The following is a 21842-nucleotide window of genomic DNA, read 5'->3' on the forward strand; positions in this document are numbered from 1 at the left end:
AATTACGTCCTCCAAATTCCAAAAACTGCATCAACGTGGTCCCTCTTGAATTTTCTGTTTATATTTCTTGCCGGCGGGAGTGACGTGGCGAATGATTGCCACGCTGGAGACCCAAGCCATCATCCCCAACTCTAAAGTTGTCATCCCCTTCTGTCCATGTTGGCCGAGCAACTTCTTACCCTCCTCGCCGTGATGCTCGTAGTTCTTGCCTATTACGGTGCTTCTCGCGGTCTTTCTGTGTTGCTTTGCTTCTCGCCGTTCTCGCCGAAATTCTAGTAGGTGAGTCCTCTCTTTGCTGTGTTCTTGCTGCGTTGTATTCGTTTGTTAATTTGCTTAATTAATTTCTTAATTTTTTTTGTTCTTGTTCTTCCGGCATTGAATTTTTTTCACCTTCCATCTCCTTGGTTGCAGGAAGCCACATGGAGAGGCGACACAAATTGAAGACAAAGAAGAAGGATCATATTGATTTGGCATAGGTTACTTTGTACTATCACTATTTAGCCCCTTACAGTATTGTCTTAGGATTTTCAGAATTTCCAATTACACCCGCGGACACACAACGTGTTCCAAACTAAATTCACAACAAAGTATTGCAAATTTGTTATCAATATCGTATCTCTCGCTGGGAAAATCGAAAGAGGCCTATCATCAAGCTCATAGTTCATCGATATTATGAATTTCATAGCCAATAATCTCCAACCTCAGCAAACTAAATCGTTAAGCTACCGAAAATGGGAGGCCATGGCGGCCTCAACATTCTCCCGCAGAAGCGGTGGAACATCTACAACTACGAGAACAGGGAAAAGGTCCGCCGCGACGAGGAGCAAGCTGCCAGAGACGAGCAGATCAAGTGCGACGAGGTCAGAAAGGGCGGCGCCGAGCTCCGCCTCGAGCGCCTCCACACCGCCAGGGGTTTGGATCCTCTCATTAAGGCCAAGGCAGAGGAAGAGAAGGGGAAGGAAGAAGAAGAACAACCAGAATTGAAGAATTCAGGTGACAACAGACACATTAACTTGTTCAAGGGGATTAAGATTTTCGATCCTATACGAGAAACCGAGAAGAGGAAGGAGTTGTTAGGGGAAAGGGAAGGGTGGAAGAAGGAGAAGAGGATGAAGAAAGAAGAAGGGAAGTCCTCGGGGGTGGTGGTGGGTCCCGAGGATGAGAAGTATAGGTTAGGGTATGGGGTAGCAGGGAAGGGTGTGAAGATGCCTTGGCATCTTGAGATTCGTAATGGCACCGATGAGAAAGGCGGTGGGGATGATAGTGATGGGGAAGTGAAGAATGAGAACAAGAAGAAGAATGGGAGGAAGACTTTGAAGGAGTTGAGGGAAGAGAGGTTGAAGAGGGAGAAGCACGAGAAAGAGCGGGAGAAGAATGATTGCCAATACGACGACGTTTCTCATCCTCCAGCGTGGCAATCATTCGCCACGTCACTCCTGCCGGCAAGCAATATGAATGAAAAATTTGAGAGGGACCACATTGATGCATTTTTTACAATCTGGAGAATGTAATTAGTGCAATTGGGAAGTCAGGGACTAAATCGGTGCATTTTGTGAATCTCAGAGATCACTTTGGGGTTTAACTCCAATTTTGTTACTATTTTTTTCCTTACTCTTCCATTTTATTCACCGACCCACTAACAATGATAAACATTAATTAATATGTACTCGTTAACCAAAAATTAAAAAAATAATTATAAAGTTTAAAACATTATAATACTTACACAAAACAATTATAAAGTTTAAAACATTTTATATAAACTAAAAAAAAGTAAAAAAAAATCATATCGGTCTAAAGCAGACAAAAAAAATAAAATAAAATAAAATGCATCAACACTTACACACCTTACAATTAAGTCATGAAAGATTTCTTAAAACTTAATTATATCATTAAATGTTCTTTAACACCCTGAAAAATATCACTCACACTCAAAGATCAGAATAAAAAACCATTCAACTTTATATGATTAATTATAATATACATTTATTTAGAATAAAAAATAAAGATTCTCATAACGTTTATTTTTTTTCCTTCAACTCCAATTCCTTTTTCGAGTAAATACCTATAGTAGTCCCTGAGATTCACGCAATTACTCATAGTAATCCCTAAGATCTCGATTTTTCTATTGTAATCCTCCAGATAGAGCTCCGAGCACTCAAACTAGTCCCTGGCCATATTTCAAGTGATGACTCATCACCGGAGCGCTGACGTGGCCTAGGATTGCCACGCTGGAGGGCTGCCAACGGCTAGCTGAGCTGGCTAAGTTCCAATTTTTACCCAGATTGGTCCCTCCTAGTATATGTAACCCTAAATCCCCAAATTCTCATACACCTCTCCTCTTCGTCTTGTTCACCTCTTCTTCTTCTTCTTCCATACACTTCTTCCTATTCATGCACTCTCATCCGGGGCTGCTACTCATGTCGATGATGGGTGGAGGTAGCACTGCAGGTGGAAGCTCTGTTCGTTCCCCATCTAGCTGGCACCTTATGTTATCATTTTTCACTATCTTTATGCTTTTACCCTCTTGGATTGTATATTCTCTCACAGCTTCTCTAAATTCCCATTTAGTTTCAAACTTCATGCCTACCTCAAGGTGCAGCTCTCCAAATCTTGCACCCTCCCTAAACAGCAAACTTGCCTCTTTAGATTCATTTCCTTCCTCCAGCTCATCTTCTGAGTTTGGAGGCGTCTTCATCTCCTCCGAGTGCCAAGACTTGGTGCCATCTGAATCAACACCTGGGTCTAGTCCATCTTCTACCCCTTCATGAACACAACCCACAAACCCAAGGTCAACCTCAGCGTCGCTCACCTCCTCCACCAAATCATCGTCTTCATGTAATATCTTCTCCTTCCCTTTACCTAGTGGACTAATATTTCTCTTACCCACCGCTGCATGTGTCATGTTTCTCCTAATCCTACTCCCAGTTTTAGGATCATTCCCTGTAGCCTCAGAATCAGAGGAACTACCCTCATCCGGACCTGACTTAAACATGCTATCCTCTTCACTGTCAGAGGAGTCAGAAGATACATCAAAGGGAACTTCATTGTTAAACACTTTGCTAGTAAATCCTCTAGCAGCAGACCGTGTACAGGGTCTCCTGGAAATACTTGGTCTCTTGGACAGTTTCTGCTTGTTGCTCTTATCTGATTTGGTGTTCTGATTGGGTTTCGTGGGCTGGCTGATTTTGGTGGGCTTGGTGAGCTTGGTGGGCTTGGTGGGCTTGGTGGCTTTTGGGGAGTTGGTCTTCTTGAGAGGTTTGGTTGTCTTGGAAGGATTAGCAGTTTTGGAGTGTGATGGTTGTGATTGCCGTGGAGATGTTTTGTTTTTTTTGGGACTGGATTTGCAAGAAGTATTGGGTGCAACCTTAGGGATAGGAGGAGCAACTATGAGTGCATGAGTCTGTGTAAGTGGGGGACTCACATCAGTATCTGTACCTGCATTACATCCCTTTCCACCATGATCATCCAAGTACACAACTGTGTTATCTCCCTCTAACACCTCCGGCACTGACACTGTATGCTCGAAATATATATCAATCAATCCCTCATTTGTCCTAGCACAATTCACCATCTCTCTTATCTCTTTGTCACTGTTTACATTTCTCAACCCATTCTCCAAACCTTTTCCAGGAACATGTCACCAGCACTGTTTTATGTCATTGTACCCAAGCTCCTTATGTTAGTTCCGTATGTAGAAGACATCTAGAGTATCAGTGTCTAGATCACCTAAACAGGCCTTGTTGTCCGGAGAATATGTTATAATCCCTTCTGCATTTTTTTTGAAGTCACCCCAATGATGAAACATGATGTCCAACTTCTCCTCCATCTGCAAGAAATTTAAAATTTTTACAATATATAGGGAGAATTTGAAAGCCTACTCATGCATTAAAAAGGAAAAATAATCACCACAAGAAAACATATTTTTCCAAACCTCCATACATCTCCCTGTTTCTTCCCTGTTTCATTCGGGTATTACAGCAACCCCACAAACCCCAACCAAGATTCAAACCCTAGACACTACAATGACACCAAAACTCCAAAACCTCAACTACACTGACCAATGCTATCATCAACCAACAATGTATTCAAAATGCAAAGTAAAAAAAAAAAAGAAGGTTACCTTGAGTCTGATCACAACGTCAGAACCTCGTGTTTGTGGTGAAGGAAGGGAAGGGAAGATCGATAACAACTTCTGACCAGATGACTTCTTCTCTCAAATTTTCGTAAACCCAGCAAATACAACCCTACGGCTACGCCATTGATGGGGAGATGAAGAAGAAGTCAGAGGGTGGAAGAAGAAGAGACGAAGTGTTTGTGTTGGGAGAGAAAACTGTTTTTCATAATAAGTAACAACTATACGGCATCGTTTTTGGCTTTCAAGGGCGCCAAACCCAAAACGACCTCGTTTTGGACACGTCCCACGTGGCAATCCGATGCCACCTCAGCGCTCCAGTGATGAGTCATCACCTGAAATATAGTCAGGGACTAGTTTGAGTGCTCGGAACTCTATCTGGAGGACTACAATAGGAAAATCAGAATCTTAGAGATTACTATGAGTAATTACGTGCATCTCAGGACTACTATGGGTATTTACTCCATATTATCTTAAAAAACCAAAAAACCAAAAAACCCTAAAGAAACCCAAGCCTACTTTTCAAAAAACCACAATCACACACACATTGATCTGTCTAATATATACAGTTGACACACTCTGCTAACCATTTGCTACAACCACCACCAGCACTGCCACTCTTTTAGGTGTGCAATTCTTCATGTACCACAAAAGAAGAAAGTTATGCGTCTGCTAACCATTTGCTACAATCACCACCAGCACTGCCACTCTTTTAGGTGTGCAATTCTCCATGTACTACAGAAGAAGAAAGTTACACGTCGCAACATACTAACTGCCACGACAAATTCATATGTATGGATGTTTCATGTGATCCATACTAAAGAATTTCTCTTTGTATTATCATATTTATTATATTTATTTGGGTGTCATTAACTTAATAAAATAAAAAAATTTAATAAAAAAATATTTTTTTAACGTATTTGATAAATTTTTAATAATAAAAATAAAACATTAAAAAAATAAAAAATATCTTTTTTTGAGAAATTATAATTTATTTTTGTTAATTTTTTTTAAAAAAAAAAATTATGTAATAAATAAATAAATAAATATTTTTATATAATTATAACTAAACATAATTGATAAATAAAAATATTTTTGACATAAAATATCTAAATATAAATTACTTTTATTTTTTTATAAATTCTTTTAAAAGAAATAACTTTAAAAAAATATTTTCTTAAAAGCTCACGTCCTTATCTTGCTAACAATAAGTTTATAAAAGTAATTGTATATATTCCCTTTAAGCATTTGGCTATGTATAAACTGTTCTATTTTCTATTATTTAATACTAATTTAATTACCATTATCACATGTCACACTCATTTGTTCATGAGAAAAACATAAGAAAACTAAACGAAAATCACTTTGCAAGCAAAAGAAAAATCATGAACTGAACCAACCATCCTTGATATTGGTGTTGGAGTGCTACTACTTCCAAGAGTGTATGAGAGGAACTTACATAGAAAATATATCATAAAAATGGATGCAATGAGGAGAGCACAAATTAGCTTTACAAAAAGTATATATTAGAGCTCTTCTTCATTTACCTATGCCTTTCACACTCTTCTTCACTCTCTTCTTCTTCTTCTTCTCCTATCCTTTGAATGAAAATCAAATTACAAACTGATTTTGTATAGCTTCCCTTTCTTGCAATCGATTAGATTCCTTGATAGTATGAAAAATCTTGTTCAAGGTCCTCGATACCTCCGGAAACATAAACAACCCTGAGGTTGATCAAGAGGGATCATACCTCCGCCTTTCGAGGTGTCAATAGCTTCCAGCATCGACACCACTTCGTCCATCTCCGGCCGCTTATCGGGATTGGCATCCCAGCACCTCTTCATCACATTTGCCAGAGAGCTTGGACAACAACGCGGAATCTCCGGCCTCAGGTTCTGCAGTTTTATAGAGTCCACCACTACGCATGGTCAATTGGGAACAAAAGGGGAAACACCAAATTTGTGCAGTAGAGACACTTAGTTGAATTTTTACCCATGTGTCACATTTTTCGAAATTTGTTATCAAAATGTGACTTTTTTGTAACTAATTATTACCCTTTTACCAGTGACAACTGATTTGATATTTCATTTCATGGTTGTTTATAGTAAATATAGAAAGAGTAACATCTGAGTAATTAGTTTCAAGAGAATGACATTTTAGTAATAAGTTTCGGAAAAAAGTGGCACATTGGTAAAAAAGCCCACACTTAGTATGCTCGATATACCTGTCGTACGACGGCCGATGTTACTTCCGAGAAACTAAGGTCAGGATATGGCATGTCACAGCAGTAGATCTCCCATAAGCATATACCGAAACTGTACACGTCGCACTTTCTATTGTATGGATTACCATTTAGAACCTGCACAATAGAGTTTCTTCAGATATGTTTAAGCTCAACATGAACCAATTATGATACATGTTAATTGATTCTAGAAATATAGCAGGATATATTTGCTGAGGATCATGTATCTAAACTCCAAGTTGAATATACACATTTTTTAATGATATAATTCTTGGTAGCTTCAAAGTTAGAATCACATATAGTTGTTTTAATGTGAAGTTCATAGTTGAGAAATGTTAAATGACAATTTAGTAACATATCAAATCATCTAACAATTTTCAACTATCAGATACTTCAAATGCACCTTTAACACACGTGGGAAACGTTTTTAAGTATATACCTCAGGAGCCATATAACCAAGAGTTCCGGTTTCACCAGTCATGTCATGAGGATTGGAAGCCTCGATGCGAGCTACACCAAAATCAGCTATCTTCAAGGTTCGCGTCTTGTCCAGAAGCATATTTTCCGTTTTAACATCTCGGTGAACAATCTTCTTCATGTGGAGATAACTCAACCTAAAAAGTAAAATGAAAAAAAGTTGCCAGCTCAGAAAGAAAGTTTATAAAACAGTCTAATATTATAACAAAGATTAGGCATAGGGATTAAACCCTCTTGCAAGGTCAAGTGCCAGTTGGACAACCACTTTAAAAGCCAACTTCCTTCGCCGATTTTTAATGAGATAAGACTTCAGCGCACCTCCGGGACAATACTCAACCACAACACAACAGAGGTTGCTCGGCATGCCTATGTGACCATTCTCTGTTTGTATCTGTAGATCTGATGTTCCCATTGTCGCCCCAATGAACTGCAAAATGGATGTGACATGAGGAATAAGTAAGAGAAATCCCATGCTTTTTATTTGAAATCTATTCTAGAAGGAAAAACCAATGACAGCAATTTCCTCCGGCCTTAAGCACTTTACACAATTAACTTCCATAATACAATACAATGCTAAGTAGGATGTAATCAAATGATGTAAGCAATTAAGGGATCAAAAATGCATGAGTAATTACACTAACAACAATGTCCATGAAGAAGAATATACAAGTACAGAAAATTTTATTCTGTATCTCTAACTATGGCAAAAACTTAATGTACCATAGATTGGATCACTCTTTAGCCCTGTGTATTTTTCCACAGTTTGGATCATAATGTTGTCCTCGCCCACCCAACTACTGGCCAATCCCGCTCCCAACCCCCAAAATAATAGAAAAAGCAACAGAAAAAAAAAAAAGCATTAATGAAACTCATTAAGCAAAAATGTGATCCAAAATCGTTTTGATATCACATACATTCATGGCGAGAGCAAATAGTCCGAGTTTAAGATGATATTCGTCTCCTAGAACATCCAATTCTTATGCCATTATGCATCAACTATCTTTCCCATTTAGTTATGTTTCTTTGTTTGATCTCTCTTATCTCATTTGATTCATAGTAGAAAATGGCATGGTTTTAGAAACCTATAATGGGAAGCAACCGGGAATCGGTTTACATAAAAGAACATAACGAGGATTGAGGACCTAAACATTACCTTGGTCACATTAGGATGGTCAAGCTTATGCCAAACAGCAACTTCTTGTGTAAAAGCTGCCCTCAAAGAAGCTATTTCCGCTTCGGAACGATGGCCCTCTTCCCCCCAATCAAGAAGCTTAACTGACAAAACAAAATGAAAATTATGGATAAATTGCTCGTTATTACATCAGTTGGAGAACTGTCTTCACTACTTACTTTGAATTTTTCTTTATTCAAATTCAGATGAAAGTTACAGGGTTGAGTTCAGCACACATGAATCATTAAGGATAAAATATTCACCATATTAAAATATAACATTTGAAAAACTAAAACAAGGGCACTAACATTAATGATGACTTTAACTTGAAGAGTACTTGTAGCTAACTCCAAGGAGAAAAAAATGTATTATTCTTATTATTCTAATCAGAGAAATTTATTATGTGGCAGCATAATAACCGGCCATTACCATCCACAAGTTTCAGTTATTATTATTATTATTATTATTGTTATTATTATTATTACTTTTGTTCTCAGCCTTACATTGACTCAAAGTAGTAAAATTAGGTGCATATCAGAAACAAACAAGAAAGAACACATGAAAGTTTTAAAAAAAGATAAGAAGAATATTAAAGTTCATGCACATAACTACCAAGTCAACTGGATCTTGTGAATTCTAGATAACAAAAATAATAATAAAAAAAGAAGTAAAAGATACACAATCTTGTGAATCACGGATTCAGTAAATCTAGATCTACAAAGTTCCATTGCTCGTTAAAAAACGAACTCAGGGAAATAAAAAAAGAAACGAAATATGGACTCATGTCCAACACTTTTATTAAGTTACAAACTGATGAAATAATAAGTATAAAGAAAAAAGTTTGAGGAACCAGAAAAGCTTAAAATCAATGGATCTGTTGGCTAAGTAACATAGGTGTCACACTTTGAACTGAAACATCATGTTCAACAAAACTTCATATAAAATTTAGAGCTAGAAACTGCATAAATTTGATGAAAGGTATTAGTACATTTCCCCCTTTTTTTTTCTTTTTGTTTTTAAAACATGTGTAAGGAATCTTGGCATTTTACATGAAAGAAGAGCTTAGCAACTCATCAACCTACTAAAACATTTTCATTAAAAGGGAGAGGGAAGGTTGATGACATTAGAACAACACATGCAACATTGTCAGCTGAAAAAAACATCAGGTTTCTCCAAGTCAAATACCGAAATTGCCACTCCCAAAAAAAAAAACAAACACGCAGAAAAGGGTAATGAACTAAGCTGTGCATGATTCTACCTTGAAACAGTTAACTATGAGAACAAACATTACAACTTCAGATTCTCCTGTGCAGTTGTCTTAGAACAGAAACACAGCAATAATGAGAAACACGAAACTGTTTTTTAATGAGGATACCGATATTAAAAAAATTAGCAAAATCTCTCTCTTAACAAAATTAGCCTGATTTTCTGTTCATATAAAAACTGCAGACAATGAAGACATAAACAAAAACACAAACTTTTTCTGCCTATATTATACCATTGTTTTTGCATTTACTGTCATGACTCTTGAGACACTTGCCAAACACGGCCTAAGAAAGACACTGCTTTCTTTTTTTTTTACCTGCAACATCTTGGCCATCATAAACACCACGATGAACAGTGCCAAAAGTTCCACGAGCAATGACAGACTTGATTAGGAGCTTGGAAGGGTCAATCTCCCATTCTTGCCTTGTTCTTGATGATGACCTTGCTCCTTCAGCAGCAGCAGCAGCAGCAGCCATGGCAGCATCATCTTCTTGCTGCTGCTTTTCTTTGTTCTTTTCCATCGTCCATGCTCTGCTCAGGTGCCTTTGTAGTTGCTCATCCAAGCTCTTCAGATCTATCTGATCCGCTCTTACATAACCACCACTCTCATTCTTCTTCATCTCTCTCTCTATCAGTTCTTCTCTTCACTAGTGCTCACAAAAGCAAGAATCACAACACACCCGTTACCGTTTTTAATGGTAAAGTTGCTTAGGAAAAATGAAAAGTTACAAACTTTGGCATCAAGTTCAGTTTTTGAGCAGTGTTTCCTTGTTGGGTCTATATATGTGTGTTTGTGAATGTTGTGTTGTAATGGTGCTTGCTGCCACTGCTGCTTCTCTTTCTTTGGCTTCTTTGTTGTTGTGCTGATGTTGAGGTCATAAATATAAATAATGGGGGCTGTGTGTTGTGTACAAAGACATGTACCACAGTCTCTCTCTCTCTCTCTCAATCATCCATGTGGGCACATGGATTTTGCCTGAACACGACGTGTGTTTTCTGACCCACTTTGCTCTCTCTTTCTCTCTTCTTTTACATATATATAAGAATTTACAAAAATATTATAGCACAGTGAGAATTTATTATTTCTAGTGATTAATTAATTATTAATATTTAATGTGAATTGTTTAAAAATATGATGTAAAATATGCTGTTAGATTATTAAATTAAAATAATTAAATTATTAATTAAAAATAATAAATTTTAATATTTTTTGTTTTTTTAATTTTAAAATTTATTATAAAGTGTTAGTAGTATATAAAAATTATTTATTAAATTAATTATTTATATAAAATATATGTTAATATAAAATATACAATAAAAATATATAAATAATATATATAATAGTGATTTATTTTTCGTATTTATTTAGCATTTTTTATTTCGGTTAAATTTACTAGATAGAAAAATCTAATGTAAATACTAATTTTTTAATATAATAAAATTTATAAATTAATTTAGTCCTTAAAATTTACAAAAAATTAAAGTATTTGAATAAAGTTCTTTTAAAAATTAATTTGAGATATTATTCTAAAATTTATATGCATATCCAAGATTCAACTAAAATTTACTATCATCTACTGAAAAAATTCTTTAAAAAAATTAAATTTACTTTAAAAATATGCTGGGTTTTTTCCACCTATCTCGCCTCCACTTGCTATCTCTTGTTTTTAATTTATTGAAACCAAACATCTCTCTTTTCTGTGTATGTGGCTCTTCCCTTTTTAGGGTATTGTTTTGTGGTTCTATTCCTATTTTCTTTTTAGTTTCCATTTTTTAATTAAAAGTGACATTTATGGGATTCACGGTCATTGTACCTTTTTTGCACAATACCATCTCTTTCAAAGAAGCTTTGGCTTCATCAATGGGTGATCATGCAAACAGTTAAAGGCTCAAAAACAAACAAACAAATAAATAAATACATAAACTGTAATCATATGAGTATATGATTAGTGACTTGGACAAACTGCCCCTGAGAGTATTCCAACCAATGTTCTGAAAATCGGACCGAATCAACTGGTTCAACCGGTTTAACCTTGAACCGGAAGCAAACACAGTCCTATTTGCCCCCAAAACCGTTTCTCTAAAAACCGGAGGAGAACGTCAAACCGGCCGTTCCGGACCCGGGCCAAAAACCTAACCCAGACTCGTGAATATTTTATATTTCATTTGCTGTTGAAATTTTCATTTTAATTAAAAAAAAACCTACTAATATTCAAGGTTTATTTTCTTCATTAATATTATAAGGTGATGACAAAGTAACTTGGACTGCAAATTGGGTTTTGCTCACCAATAACTGAGATGCTGTGTAAAACATTTGAGATCCCAAAGTACAATGCTAAAGAATCAAATATAGTTAATCAGATTGTCACTTAACACTAATCACATGAGTGATAATATTTTTTCTAATAAATAGATACGGAACTGAAAATATCTTAGGACAATAATAATACAACTAAATCTGCCACCAATCCATATTGAAATAGCTAATAGGCCATTTCATTCTCATTCAGTGAAGAACAGTGTGGCGTTTGATCTGTTTTTCTTTTTCCCATAATAAATTTTTAAATTTTCATACAACCTGTTCCGCAGAGCATGCTGCAATCTCATGCTCCTCTTTATCAACATTATCTGAATCTAAATCCTGTTTTGAACTACTCTTAGAAAATCGATTATTCACCCTCCTGTTCTTTAAAATCACTTGTGATTTCTTCATCAACTTGATATACTTCTTCCTAACACCCAACAAAGGATGCTTCTGAAAAGCTGATCTATCGAAACTATAGGCTTCCTTAAGAATAACTGAACAAGTGTTGTTCCTAAAAGATAGATAAAACATATGAGGATGCCGCTCAAATGCTCTGTGCATTTTCTGTGGCAACCCAAAATACTTTTTGAGGCAAAAGAGCTTCTTCCTCTCTGCAGAATGTTCAACAAAAAGCGAAAGCAATTCATGAAGAACCCCAATAAGTCGTTTCTCAGCTATGTCACTGTTTGGATCCAAGTTTGAGAAATCATCATAAGGTGAAATATAAGGAAGCTTTTGAAACTCATCTAGCCAATTCTGAATCTTTGTCCTCAACCTCAAACCTTTTGATGGGAATAAGGGAAATTCAATGGCCTCCATTGTTCCCCCAAAGATCAAACCTTTTTTCATCGCATTCTCTTCCATTACAGAGAAAATCTTTTCTCTTCTTTCAACAGCCAATGCCTTCAATCCACCTTCCATCTCCACAAACTTGAAAGAGTCATCAAGATTTCGTTCTGGATACTGCAAAAAGTCATCAGGCAAGCCCAAATACCACTGCATCCCTTGAATTATCTTTAAAGGAAGAACGTTCTCTCTGGTCATCAATATCATCTTCTTCAACCTGGATTGCAAATCCTCCCTGCAATCTTTGTATACTCTCTTCTCATCCTTGTCAATCTCGGCTGCTTCTGGTGTCAACCTGAACCAAGGAAGATTGTATTGAGGACCTGTAAACTCCTCAAAGATGGATGGATACTGTCTCATAAATCTGGCAACCTTCATGGGCACATCCAATTGTAATCCCCTCTTCGACACATCGGAGATAGGGATGCACTCATTGGGATTCCGAGCAATGCAGTTTTTTAGGGCAATTATTGGCTTGAGCAGAATGGACTGGTGAATGTCCTCAATCGAGTCATAGTATGAATCATTCTTCCATTTCATGTACACATTGACATAACTATACCTCTGGATATGTAAAAAACTATTAACAGAAACCTTGCCATCAAAGGAGATAATTGATTCTCCAAAGCGCCCAAGCAACTTTTTGATTGTTTTGACTGCAGGTTTGTTAAAGACAAAGAACATTGATTGAAAGCTTATTAGCAGCAGGAGTACTTGCCAGTAAATGAACCAGGAGAAAAAGGGAACTCTTGGTTTCAAACTTTTGATTGATAATATCTTTCTAAGGAAGCTTGGTATTGAGCCAACCAACTACAACGACAGAGAGAAAGAGTGTGTTTAACCTGTTTATCATAAAAGCAAGGAAAATGATTCAGCCAGAAATGTAAAGAATAAGTATTCAAAAAATTAATGAAATCGTGAATCTAAAGCTTAAGCAAAAAAAGCATCTAAATTAGCCATTCACCAAAACTAACATGATGCCAAGACCTATTATCCATTGATGGTTGATAATATTTCTAACTTGTCAACATTGGTTACAATAACAAAGAAGACAATAAAGCACATTCCTGCAACATTCAAAAACACCAACAACATTTGTACCTCTATTGTTTCATACAATCACCCAAACAAAGAGATTTACGTATAAGTCATCAAATATCAGGAAATCATATAAATTTAGAAAATACCAGAAGAAGATCATGCACTATTTGCCTTAACTAAAAATATTTGGCCATCATATTACAAAATACATCACAGGTAAGACTTAAGAGCATTATATTATAGTATATAGAACATACAACAAACCAAAGTACAAAAGTCAACTAGATATACATATGATTTAACACTCCTTTATCATATTCATTTATATCATAACTAGACAAAAAAAAAAGAAAAAAAGAATTGATGGTACAACTAGATAAAGCCAATCCTCTAGAGTTAAGGATCCACTCGTAAAAGTAAGACGGATCAATGCAACCTAACCCTATATCTATCATCCCTTATACATGAATTTCAGAGTACCTTATTCTTATGAGTAACAAAGCAAAAATAGTCACCACTTATATATCATAGTGCATCATATCTAGCTATCCTATTTATCTTAATTCAGTGAATCACAATTAAATATGCAACAAGCTGAAAGCCAAAAGAAATTCTCACAAAGAGTGCAACATGATTCTTTTTACAAATAAGTTCTTCTCTTGGGAATTCCATTTCATTGAACAAATATAATACTTCAAGCGCATTAGCAGTAGTTGAAAATAAAACTGAGACAGAGAGAGACTTACGGAGGGATGACACATAGCGTAGCAGTGACGATTTGAGAAGAGGGACATCGCAGCCACCTGCTGCCACAACGGCGACAGTGACGGCGTCGACTACAGCAACGACGTCAAGAACAGAGAGTTTTCTCAATTCGGTGGTTTCTTTGGAGGGGTTTTCAGTTACTGTGCTTAGTGTTAGAGTTTGTTGGGTTGATCCGGATCTCTGTTTCTGTTATGGGTCGGGTTCGTCCGGCCCATTCCGTGACCAAAAATACTCCTTTATGTTATATGGAGTGGGCATGGTTTGAATTTTTAAAAATCCAAACTGCATTCACTTTAGAACCAGTTTTGTGTTTTATAAAACCAAATTGGAATCAGATTAAAAAAGGAAACCGGTTTGGAAAAATAAAAACTGGTTTTAATATTTAAATTCGGTTTTATATACAAACCGGTTTTGAATCCGGGTTTTTTTGTAAATTCAATTTTAAAATCAGATTTTTAACCTCAAAACCATATTTTTTTAACCAAAAATCTAGTTTTAAAACCAGTTTTTAGAAATCCAATTTTCAAACCAGATTTTTTAATCTCAAAACCAGATTTTTTAACCAAAAATCCAATTTTAAAATCAGTTTTTAGAAATTCAATTTTCAAATCATATTTTTTTAAAAGTAAAATTAATACTAAAGTCTTTTTAAACTAGCAGTAGCAGACATCTCTGCTGCTTCAATATTACAGTTATCAATCATCTTGCTCTGCATATAAAGTAAGGTATATAACTCAAAATTTGATGCCAAACATATTAAAATTAACACAAACTAATCCAAACTTATCCGACAAGCTAAATTGGATAGCAATCAATTTATGTGACAAAGTTCTGCCAAGATTAAAATGCTCTGTTATGTAAATCGGGTGATCGCAAAATGAAATTGTCCAAAGTTAAAAGAAAACTTAATCAACACTAAAATGAAAATGGACACCAAACCAGCCTCAGATTCCACAATTTACTCTCATTCAATCATTTGATACAATAAAATTTACAAGCAAAGACAACGTGTAAATACACAACAACAATTTAGCAAATAAACAAGAACAAGACCTAAATAGAAAATCCAACAAATTAAATCACAGAAACCTAACAATTTAGCAAATTAAAACAACAGCAGCCCAACAATTTAGCAAATTATCAACTTAACAAGTTCAAGAACAAAAAATCACAACAACAAAAAAAAATAAAATAAAAATAACAGAAGAACAACAGAACAACAACACAAGAACAATTAGCAAATTAACAAGTTCACACTAACAGTTAAAATTTACCTGAAGAACATTAATGCAAGTGGAATCATGATGCTAATATATTTTCTACAAAGATGCTATTTGTGCAGCTAAAATTTCCTAATTACTAAGATCCAATTATTCTAATTTCACATGCAATCAACTTACTAAGTTTCTAAAAGCTAGAAATGATAAAAACCAACCCGAAATATGGTTAAAGCATTTCATCAAACATGTTGAGTGCGGTAAACTTGAAACTAAATAAGAGAATTCAAAGCTTAGTATCAATGTGATAGAGAAGAGAACATAACTATTGTATACTTTAATTCAGTCTATGAAAAAAATCCAAACCACTGCCAAATCAAATAGTTACTTATTGTAATAGAAATAAGTTGCAGAGTTTGAAGCAGAGTATTGGTGTTGTGTGAGTGTATTGTCTGGTGGTGGGTTTAGGGAACTCACGGCGGCGACAAAAGAGAGCAGTTCGACGGCTAGGTGGAGCGCGCGGGTTGGTCGCAGAGTTTGAAGCAGGGCAACGTGGCTTCCAGACGAACGCGAACCCAAACGGTGAACGGCGAGTGAACGCGAACGGTGAACCCCGAGCAAACTTGAACGGCGAAGAACGCGAACGAAGACGACGGCTGAACGAAGACGCGAACGTTAACGGCAACCAACGGCGGCGGAAGCGCGGCTGAGCAGACAAAGACGACGGACGCCGAGCTCGAGGAAGCAGCTGCGATCGGTGACAGCGAACGGGGGTTGAAGACTTGGAGCACGAGGGAAGCTAGATACGGACGGACGGCGGCAGTATGCCACTCCTTGCGGCGGCGGTGGTGTAGGCTTACAGTGCTAGGGTTTTTTGGCTGAGTTTCTGTGAATGAAAGAAAGGGAGGGAGAAAGGGAGAAAGAAACGAAGGAGCTTCAGAACCAAGAGTGAAAGTAAGCAAATTTGGCAAAAACGACGCCGTTTCTTTTAAACCGGTCGGTTTTCTATCCGATTCAACCGGCCAAAAACCGGTCGCTTCGACGTAGAAAAACGGTTTAGGAATAAACCGAACCGTTTACTTTCGATTCACAATTAAATCGGTTAAATCGGTCAATTCGGTCCGATTTTTAGAACAATGGTTCCAACTTCCAACACTTCACATAATCAAATTCATTTTGGTTTGGTATCAGACTCATACGTTAGTTTAACGCTCTCTTTGACCATATTACTATGCGGACGTGGAGAGAGCAAGGACTTTGTTTGGGTAAAATATTTGTAAAATGTTAAAAATTGTTATATAAATAATTTTTTTTATTTTTTAATTTTCTCTTTAATATAACTAGCAGACCAACATCCATGAAAATTGTTTTTTTTTATTTAACACAATAAACATAAAAATAATAATTTTTAATTAAAGATAAGATGTATTTATTAAAATAAGAAGACGTCAAGATCAGCAACATAAGAAGCTAAAATTCTCCAATAAAATTAAAATATAACCAATATCAAAATCTTAAATCTCACAGAGAAAAAAAATATAAATTTATAGAAAATTAATATTTATAAAACTTTAAATCTTTTTTTCTTGTTTTTTACCTTTTCTTTTTCTTGTTCTTCGTGTTTGTAGAGTGAATATAGCTTGCAATCACCTACAAAATCATTTCAGAAAGGACACAAATTAGGGTAAAAGAGTACAAAACATTATACAAAAGGTGCAATTAGTGTTAATCTAATAAGGTAAAAAAACATCCCATAAAGGACACAAACATGTCATAAAAGACACAAATTAACTAAAAAAAACAAAACAACCCCCAAAAAAGTACACATTAATTCTAAAAGAACGGAAAAAATGCGTAATAAATCTAATTGAATATTGGATTTCAATTCCATAATAAAGAATCTGGACATGCCCACGAAGGTGGAATTTTTATTTTAATAAATAAAATAAATATAATTATCGAAATAAATATTTTTATGGAAATTTATCAATTTAAATTCTTTTGCCATATTTTGTTTACTGTGTAAACGAGATGATTTTTCATGTATCTCGTTTACAGAGTAATTTTTTAAAAAAGAAAAATTTAAAAATAATAAAAATATTAATAATATCAATAATCTAAACTTTTGGCATGCAATTAGTACATAAAAAAGTTGGTAGAAGAGATGAAAATAAATATGTTTGATTGATTAGTATTCAAAAAGAGAAATTATCTAACAAGAAACAATAATATTGGTCATGATGATAACTACGTGAGCCGTTTCAATTCTCACGTAGTTATCATAATGACCAATATCATATTAAGCATTAAATAATTACTTATTGCTTCTAATCTTTAGATAATCGTATAATTATTTTTATATTATCAATACATTAAAAATAAATTCATTCAAATATTTTATAACATATTTTAAAACATCCACAATTTAAAAGTAAAAATAATTATATAATTAATTTAAAATATTTCATATTATATACCAATAAATAGTAACATGCATTAACTAGGTCATTAAATAAATTAAGTGTATTTAAATTATATTTTAAATTTTTAAACAGTTGATAGTTAAAAAAGAGGTAACCATATTAATAGTAAGGAGTTTAATGATTTCCAATTAAACTGGTGTTAATCCTTATCATTTAAAATGAATTAAAATTGATGAAACATATCTATTTTAATCTCTTCTACCAATCTTTTTATATACTAATTGCATGCCAAAAGTTTAGATTATTGATATTATTAATATTTTTTATTATTTTCAATTTTTTTTAAAAAAAATACATGTATCTCGTTTACACTGTAAATACATGTATAGTGTAAACGAGATATAGATATATATTTCGTTTATAGTGTAAACAAGATATATACATATCAATTTGATTTTTTTTCATACTGTAAACGAGATACGTAAAAAATCATCTTATTTACAATATAAACGAGGTATAATAAAAAAATTTAAATCGATAAATTTCCATAAAAATATTTATTTCGGTAAATATTACCTTTATTTTATTTATTAAAATATAAAATACCCTACGAAGGTTGGAGAATTGAATATGAAGATACGAACAATGAGAAGTTATTTTCATAGATAACTAGTTAGTTAAAAAATTAATACTTTTAAATTTTACACTATTTACAATAAATTTTACAAGTAATTACTAAAATATAAATACCCCACTTCATTTTATAGTAAGTATAATATAATACGTGATTGGAAATAATATTATTTAAGTGTGGTTATTTTTATGATAATATTTTTACATAAAAATAATATTATGAACTATTAAATAGTTCAACATATTTATTTAGATAATATTATGAATTATTATATAATTTAATAAAATATATTAAATTATTTAACAATTCATAATATTATTTTTTATATAAAGATATCTGGGTTAAAGTAATCACTTTATTTATTTAACAAAATTAAATTTTATACAAATATCATTGCTACTGTTGGTGTCACTCCCATATTTATCTTGTTATGACCATCGGTTTTGCTTGGCCAATTAAATGGAATTAGAATATATATCGAAATATTGTCTTAATTGCAATAATACCAAAAAATTATAACACAATAATGCATTTAAAAAAGCCTACTTAAAGGTTAAAGAAGTAAAGAATAAACCACAAGTTAGTGTCAGCTACTCATTTGTATCACTTGGTGAGGAGAAATCGTAGTTATGAAACTGGTACGTTTTTAAAGGAATAATAAAAAGGATTTTACCAAGGTACTTATTAAGAATATAAATATAAATTTTATGTAAAAGATAATTTTAGTGTATTAAAATCCTTATATATTCTAAAATCTTATATTAAAAAAAAAACATTTTACTTTTATATTCTTAACAAATAAGGAAACCCTCACAATAAAACTCGTTGCGCTACTATTATTAGATTTTTTTTTAAAGAAACACATTTACAAAAATACATATTAAGATATTTCTCGGTATATATTGCACTGTTCGAGCTATTTTGAAAAAAGAAAATCAGTGACGAGCTATTTTGAAAGGAAGATGCTCCCATAAAGTAAAACGCCTTTTTATTAAGATACTTATGTATTGCATTATTATTAGACGTATTAATAAATTGGTAATTTTTTAGTTTTTTAATAAATTAGAATAAAACCGAATTTTTTATAACAATAAAAAAATTAGATCCGGTCAAACTGATTAATTTATATAACTCATTGAATTATAGGTTTTTTTTTTTAAAAAACAAAAATCAAGGATATATTTATTTTTTTATCAAAAAATTTAAACATGATTTGATTTATATTGTGTAAATCGATCGGACCAAATCTGATCTAATAATTATAATACAGATAATTGAGTTTATTATTGTTGTTATAATAAATTGATTTTGTTATGATTTATTAAAAAATAAATTATTAATTAATTTAATAAAAATTTTTAATAATATCATAACCCATATAAATGTTTAAAAAAAGTATTTTTAGTGTCTTTATAGTAGTACCTATTTTTAAAATGAGATCATTACTTTCAGGAATATGTATGGGGCATCACACCATTAAACTATGGGCAATTGCTGACTGAGACATTCAAGTTTCTGACCATAGATAAAATAAACAATAGAATATCAATGATATTCATCTGTAGAAAACAAAATAGTAACATATATACTTGTACACTTGCTAATATTGATTTTTCAATAAAAGTCCACTTGCTAATATAAATGTCCTCAGTTCTCAGACAATAATGATTCCATTCAGGTGACATATGCAGATTCGTATTTTTTTTTTATTTTTATTTTACTTATTATTGTTTATTCATAATTTCATTTTCTCCTATTGTACATTTCAATTTTAGTTTCTTCAGTGTTTTATTCATCATGCTGCATTGGCTTCACATGCCAAATGTCTCTCTAGCACTGGCTTAATTTAAGAGAAACATGGCACCTGATCCTTGATTAACAGAAAAAACTTATTTTGGGTGAATAGAATTTCAATGACAAGATTAAAAAAAAAATCATCTGGGGAAGGTTGCATCTTAAGTACTTTGTAAATTGTAGCCACTAAATGTGTTATTCTATGTTAGCTTAAGAAATAGAAAATCATATACTGGTAATAAGGAAGGTTATTCTTGTGAAATCACATACGATAAAGTTCAAGGTCTCAAAAGAAATAGGTTGTTGCAATTGCAAGAATCAAACTAACTTTTATGGCATTGATAGAAGAGTTGGTTACAGAACATTAGATCATCATCATCATCATGATTGATTTGAAAACTGAAATGCTTATGTGGATGGACCATAACCAATGATTACTTTAAAAATTGATCTCCCCTTTTCCCCTAAAGATGCTTTCAATTTTAAAATGATCACTTAAGTCGGTGTCTTACACACTGGAATCATGGGTGAGTAAAAGGTATCAGGAACTTGAATAAAGCCTGTACTGGATTATGCTTCAACGATAGTTTACATAAATTGCACTCAATAGTGTATCCATTTCAAATCTCACGATAAATTGGCATTTATTAAAACGTATCAGAAGAATCAATTGTTGAAAAATAAAGGTAGCTGAAAAGAGTTGTATAGTAATAAATTTAACGATTTGAATAGATGATTATTTGTTTAAAAAAAATGATTCAACATGTATAAAAAAATTAATAATGGCTCATTTCTTTTAGTTATAAAACCACCTTTTTTAACAAAAAGCACATTAGGAAAGAGAATTTGAATTTTACTTTTGAATATAACACTAATTGAGTGATAAAATTCAATAATGCATAAAAGCTTAGCTGTTTTCTTTACTAATAGGGAGAACAAATGCCCTTAAGAAACCAACATTAATTTTTCAATATACTAAATGGAAAAATGATATTTATTTCCAAGAGAAAGTAGTAATTCGTGTACTGCTTAGTGCTTGCCAACAAAATTTTAGGTATTTGATTATGAGAATTACTTTTATGATGACAACAATATTGTTGTTTGATTATGATAATTACTTCACAGTATAAAAACCTCAAATTTTAACTTTTTTGAGAACATGACTTAACATTACATACAACTTTGAGTTAAGATTCAAAATGGTCCCTAAAGTTACATTCGAATCTTATAATAGTCTCTGAAATTAATAGATACTCATATGCATCCCTGAAGTTACACTTCGAAACTCAGAGCCGTCCTTCAAGCATTTTCCATCAATTAGGCTTCACCGGAAAGCTGAGGTGGACTCTCTTTTAACATGTTGGCAAGCCCAAAACGACACAGTGTTGGTTTGGTGCCTAATTTGGGCCAAACGACGTCGTTTTCATGGGTAGAAGCATAACTCAATGTTTCCTCTTCCTTCCAAAACAGATACAAACGTCTTCCTTCAAAACCTATCTTTAATGGCGCTGCTCTGAGTGAGGCTGCTA

The 21842-nt window shown here is 33.5% G+C and overlaps 4 protein-coding genes across 4 annotated transcripts; 1 reads left to right on the forward strand and 3 right to left on the reverse strand.

Moving 5' to 3' along the window:
- The first annotated feature begins 731 nt into the window (after window positions 1-731).
- LOC107641034 (uncharacterized) lies at window positions 732-1511 on the forward strand. Its single transcript, XM_016344542.3, has one exon. It carries the CDS (start codon window positions 732-734, stop codon window positions 1509-1511), a length of 780 nt encoding a protein of 259 aa, XP_016200028.1.
- An 833-nt stretch (window positions 1512-2344) lies between these two features.
- Window positions 2345-3592, reverse strand: LOC148565862 (uncharacterized). Its single transcript, XM_088486197.1, has one exon. It carries the CDS (start codon window positions 3569-3571, stop codon window positions 2399-2401), a length of 1173 nt encoding a protein of 390 aa, XP_088342323.1. The 5' UTR covers window positions 3572-3592; the 3' UTR covers window positions 2345-2398.
- A 1926-nt stretch (window positions 3593-5518) lies between these two features.
- On the reverse strand, window positions 5519-10300 carry LOC107644025 (serine/threonine-protein kinase 54). The gene is made up of 6 exons (XM_016347794.3): window positions 9605-10300; window positions 8005-8126; window positions 7082-7278; window positions 6814-6988; window positions 6357-6491; window positions 5519-6027 (listed from the first exon to the last, which is right to left on the reverse strand). The coding sequence occupies exons 1-6, from the start codon at window positions 9906-9908 to the stop codon at window positions 5821-5823; spliced, it is 1140 nt and encodes a 379-aa protein (XP_016203280.1). The 5' UTR covers window positions 9909-10300; the 3' UTR covers window positions 5519-5820.
- A 1330-nt stretch (window positions 10301-11630) lies between these two features.
- On the reverse strand, window positions 11631-16422 carry LOC107644026 (protein WHAT'S THIS FACTOR 9, mitochondrial). The gene is made up of 3 exons (XM_088488691.1): window positions 15940-16422; window positions 14227-14954; window positions 11631-13281 (listed from the first exon to the last, which is right to left on the reverse strand). The coding sequence occupies exon 3, from the start codon at window positions 13121-13123 to the stop codon at window positions 11858-11860; it is 1266 nt and encodes a 421-aa protein (XP_088344817.1). The 5' UTR covers window positions 13124-13281; window positions 14227-14954; window positions 15940-16422; the 3' UTR covers window positions 11631-11857.
- Between the last annotated feature and the right edge of the window lie 5420 nt (window positions 16423-21842).

The sequence above is a fragment of the Arachis ipaensis genome, chromosome B5, assembly GCF_059453495.1.
Source record: "Arachis ipaensis isolate K30076 ecotype BB chromosome B5, ASM5945349v1, whole genome shotgun sequence".
NCBI classification, from domain to species: domain Eukaryota; kingdom Viridiplantae; phylum Streptophyta; class Magnoliopsida; order Fabales; family Fabaceae; genus Arachis; species Arachis ipaensis.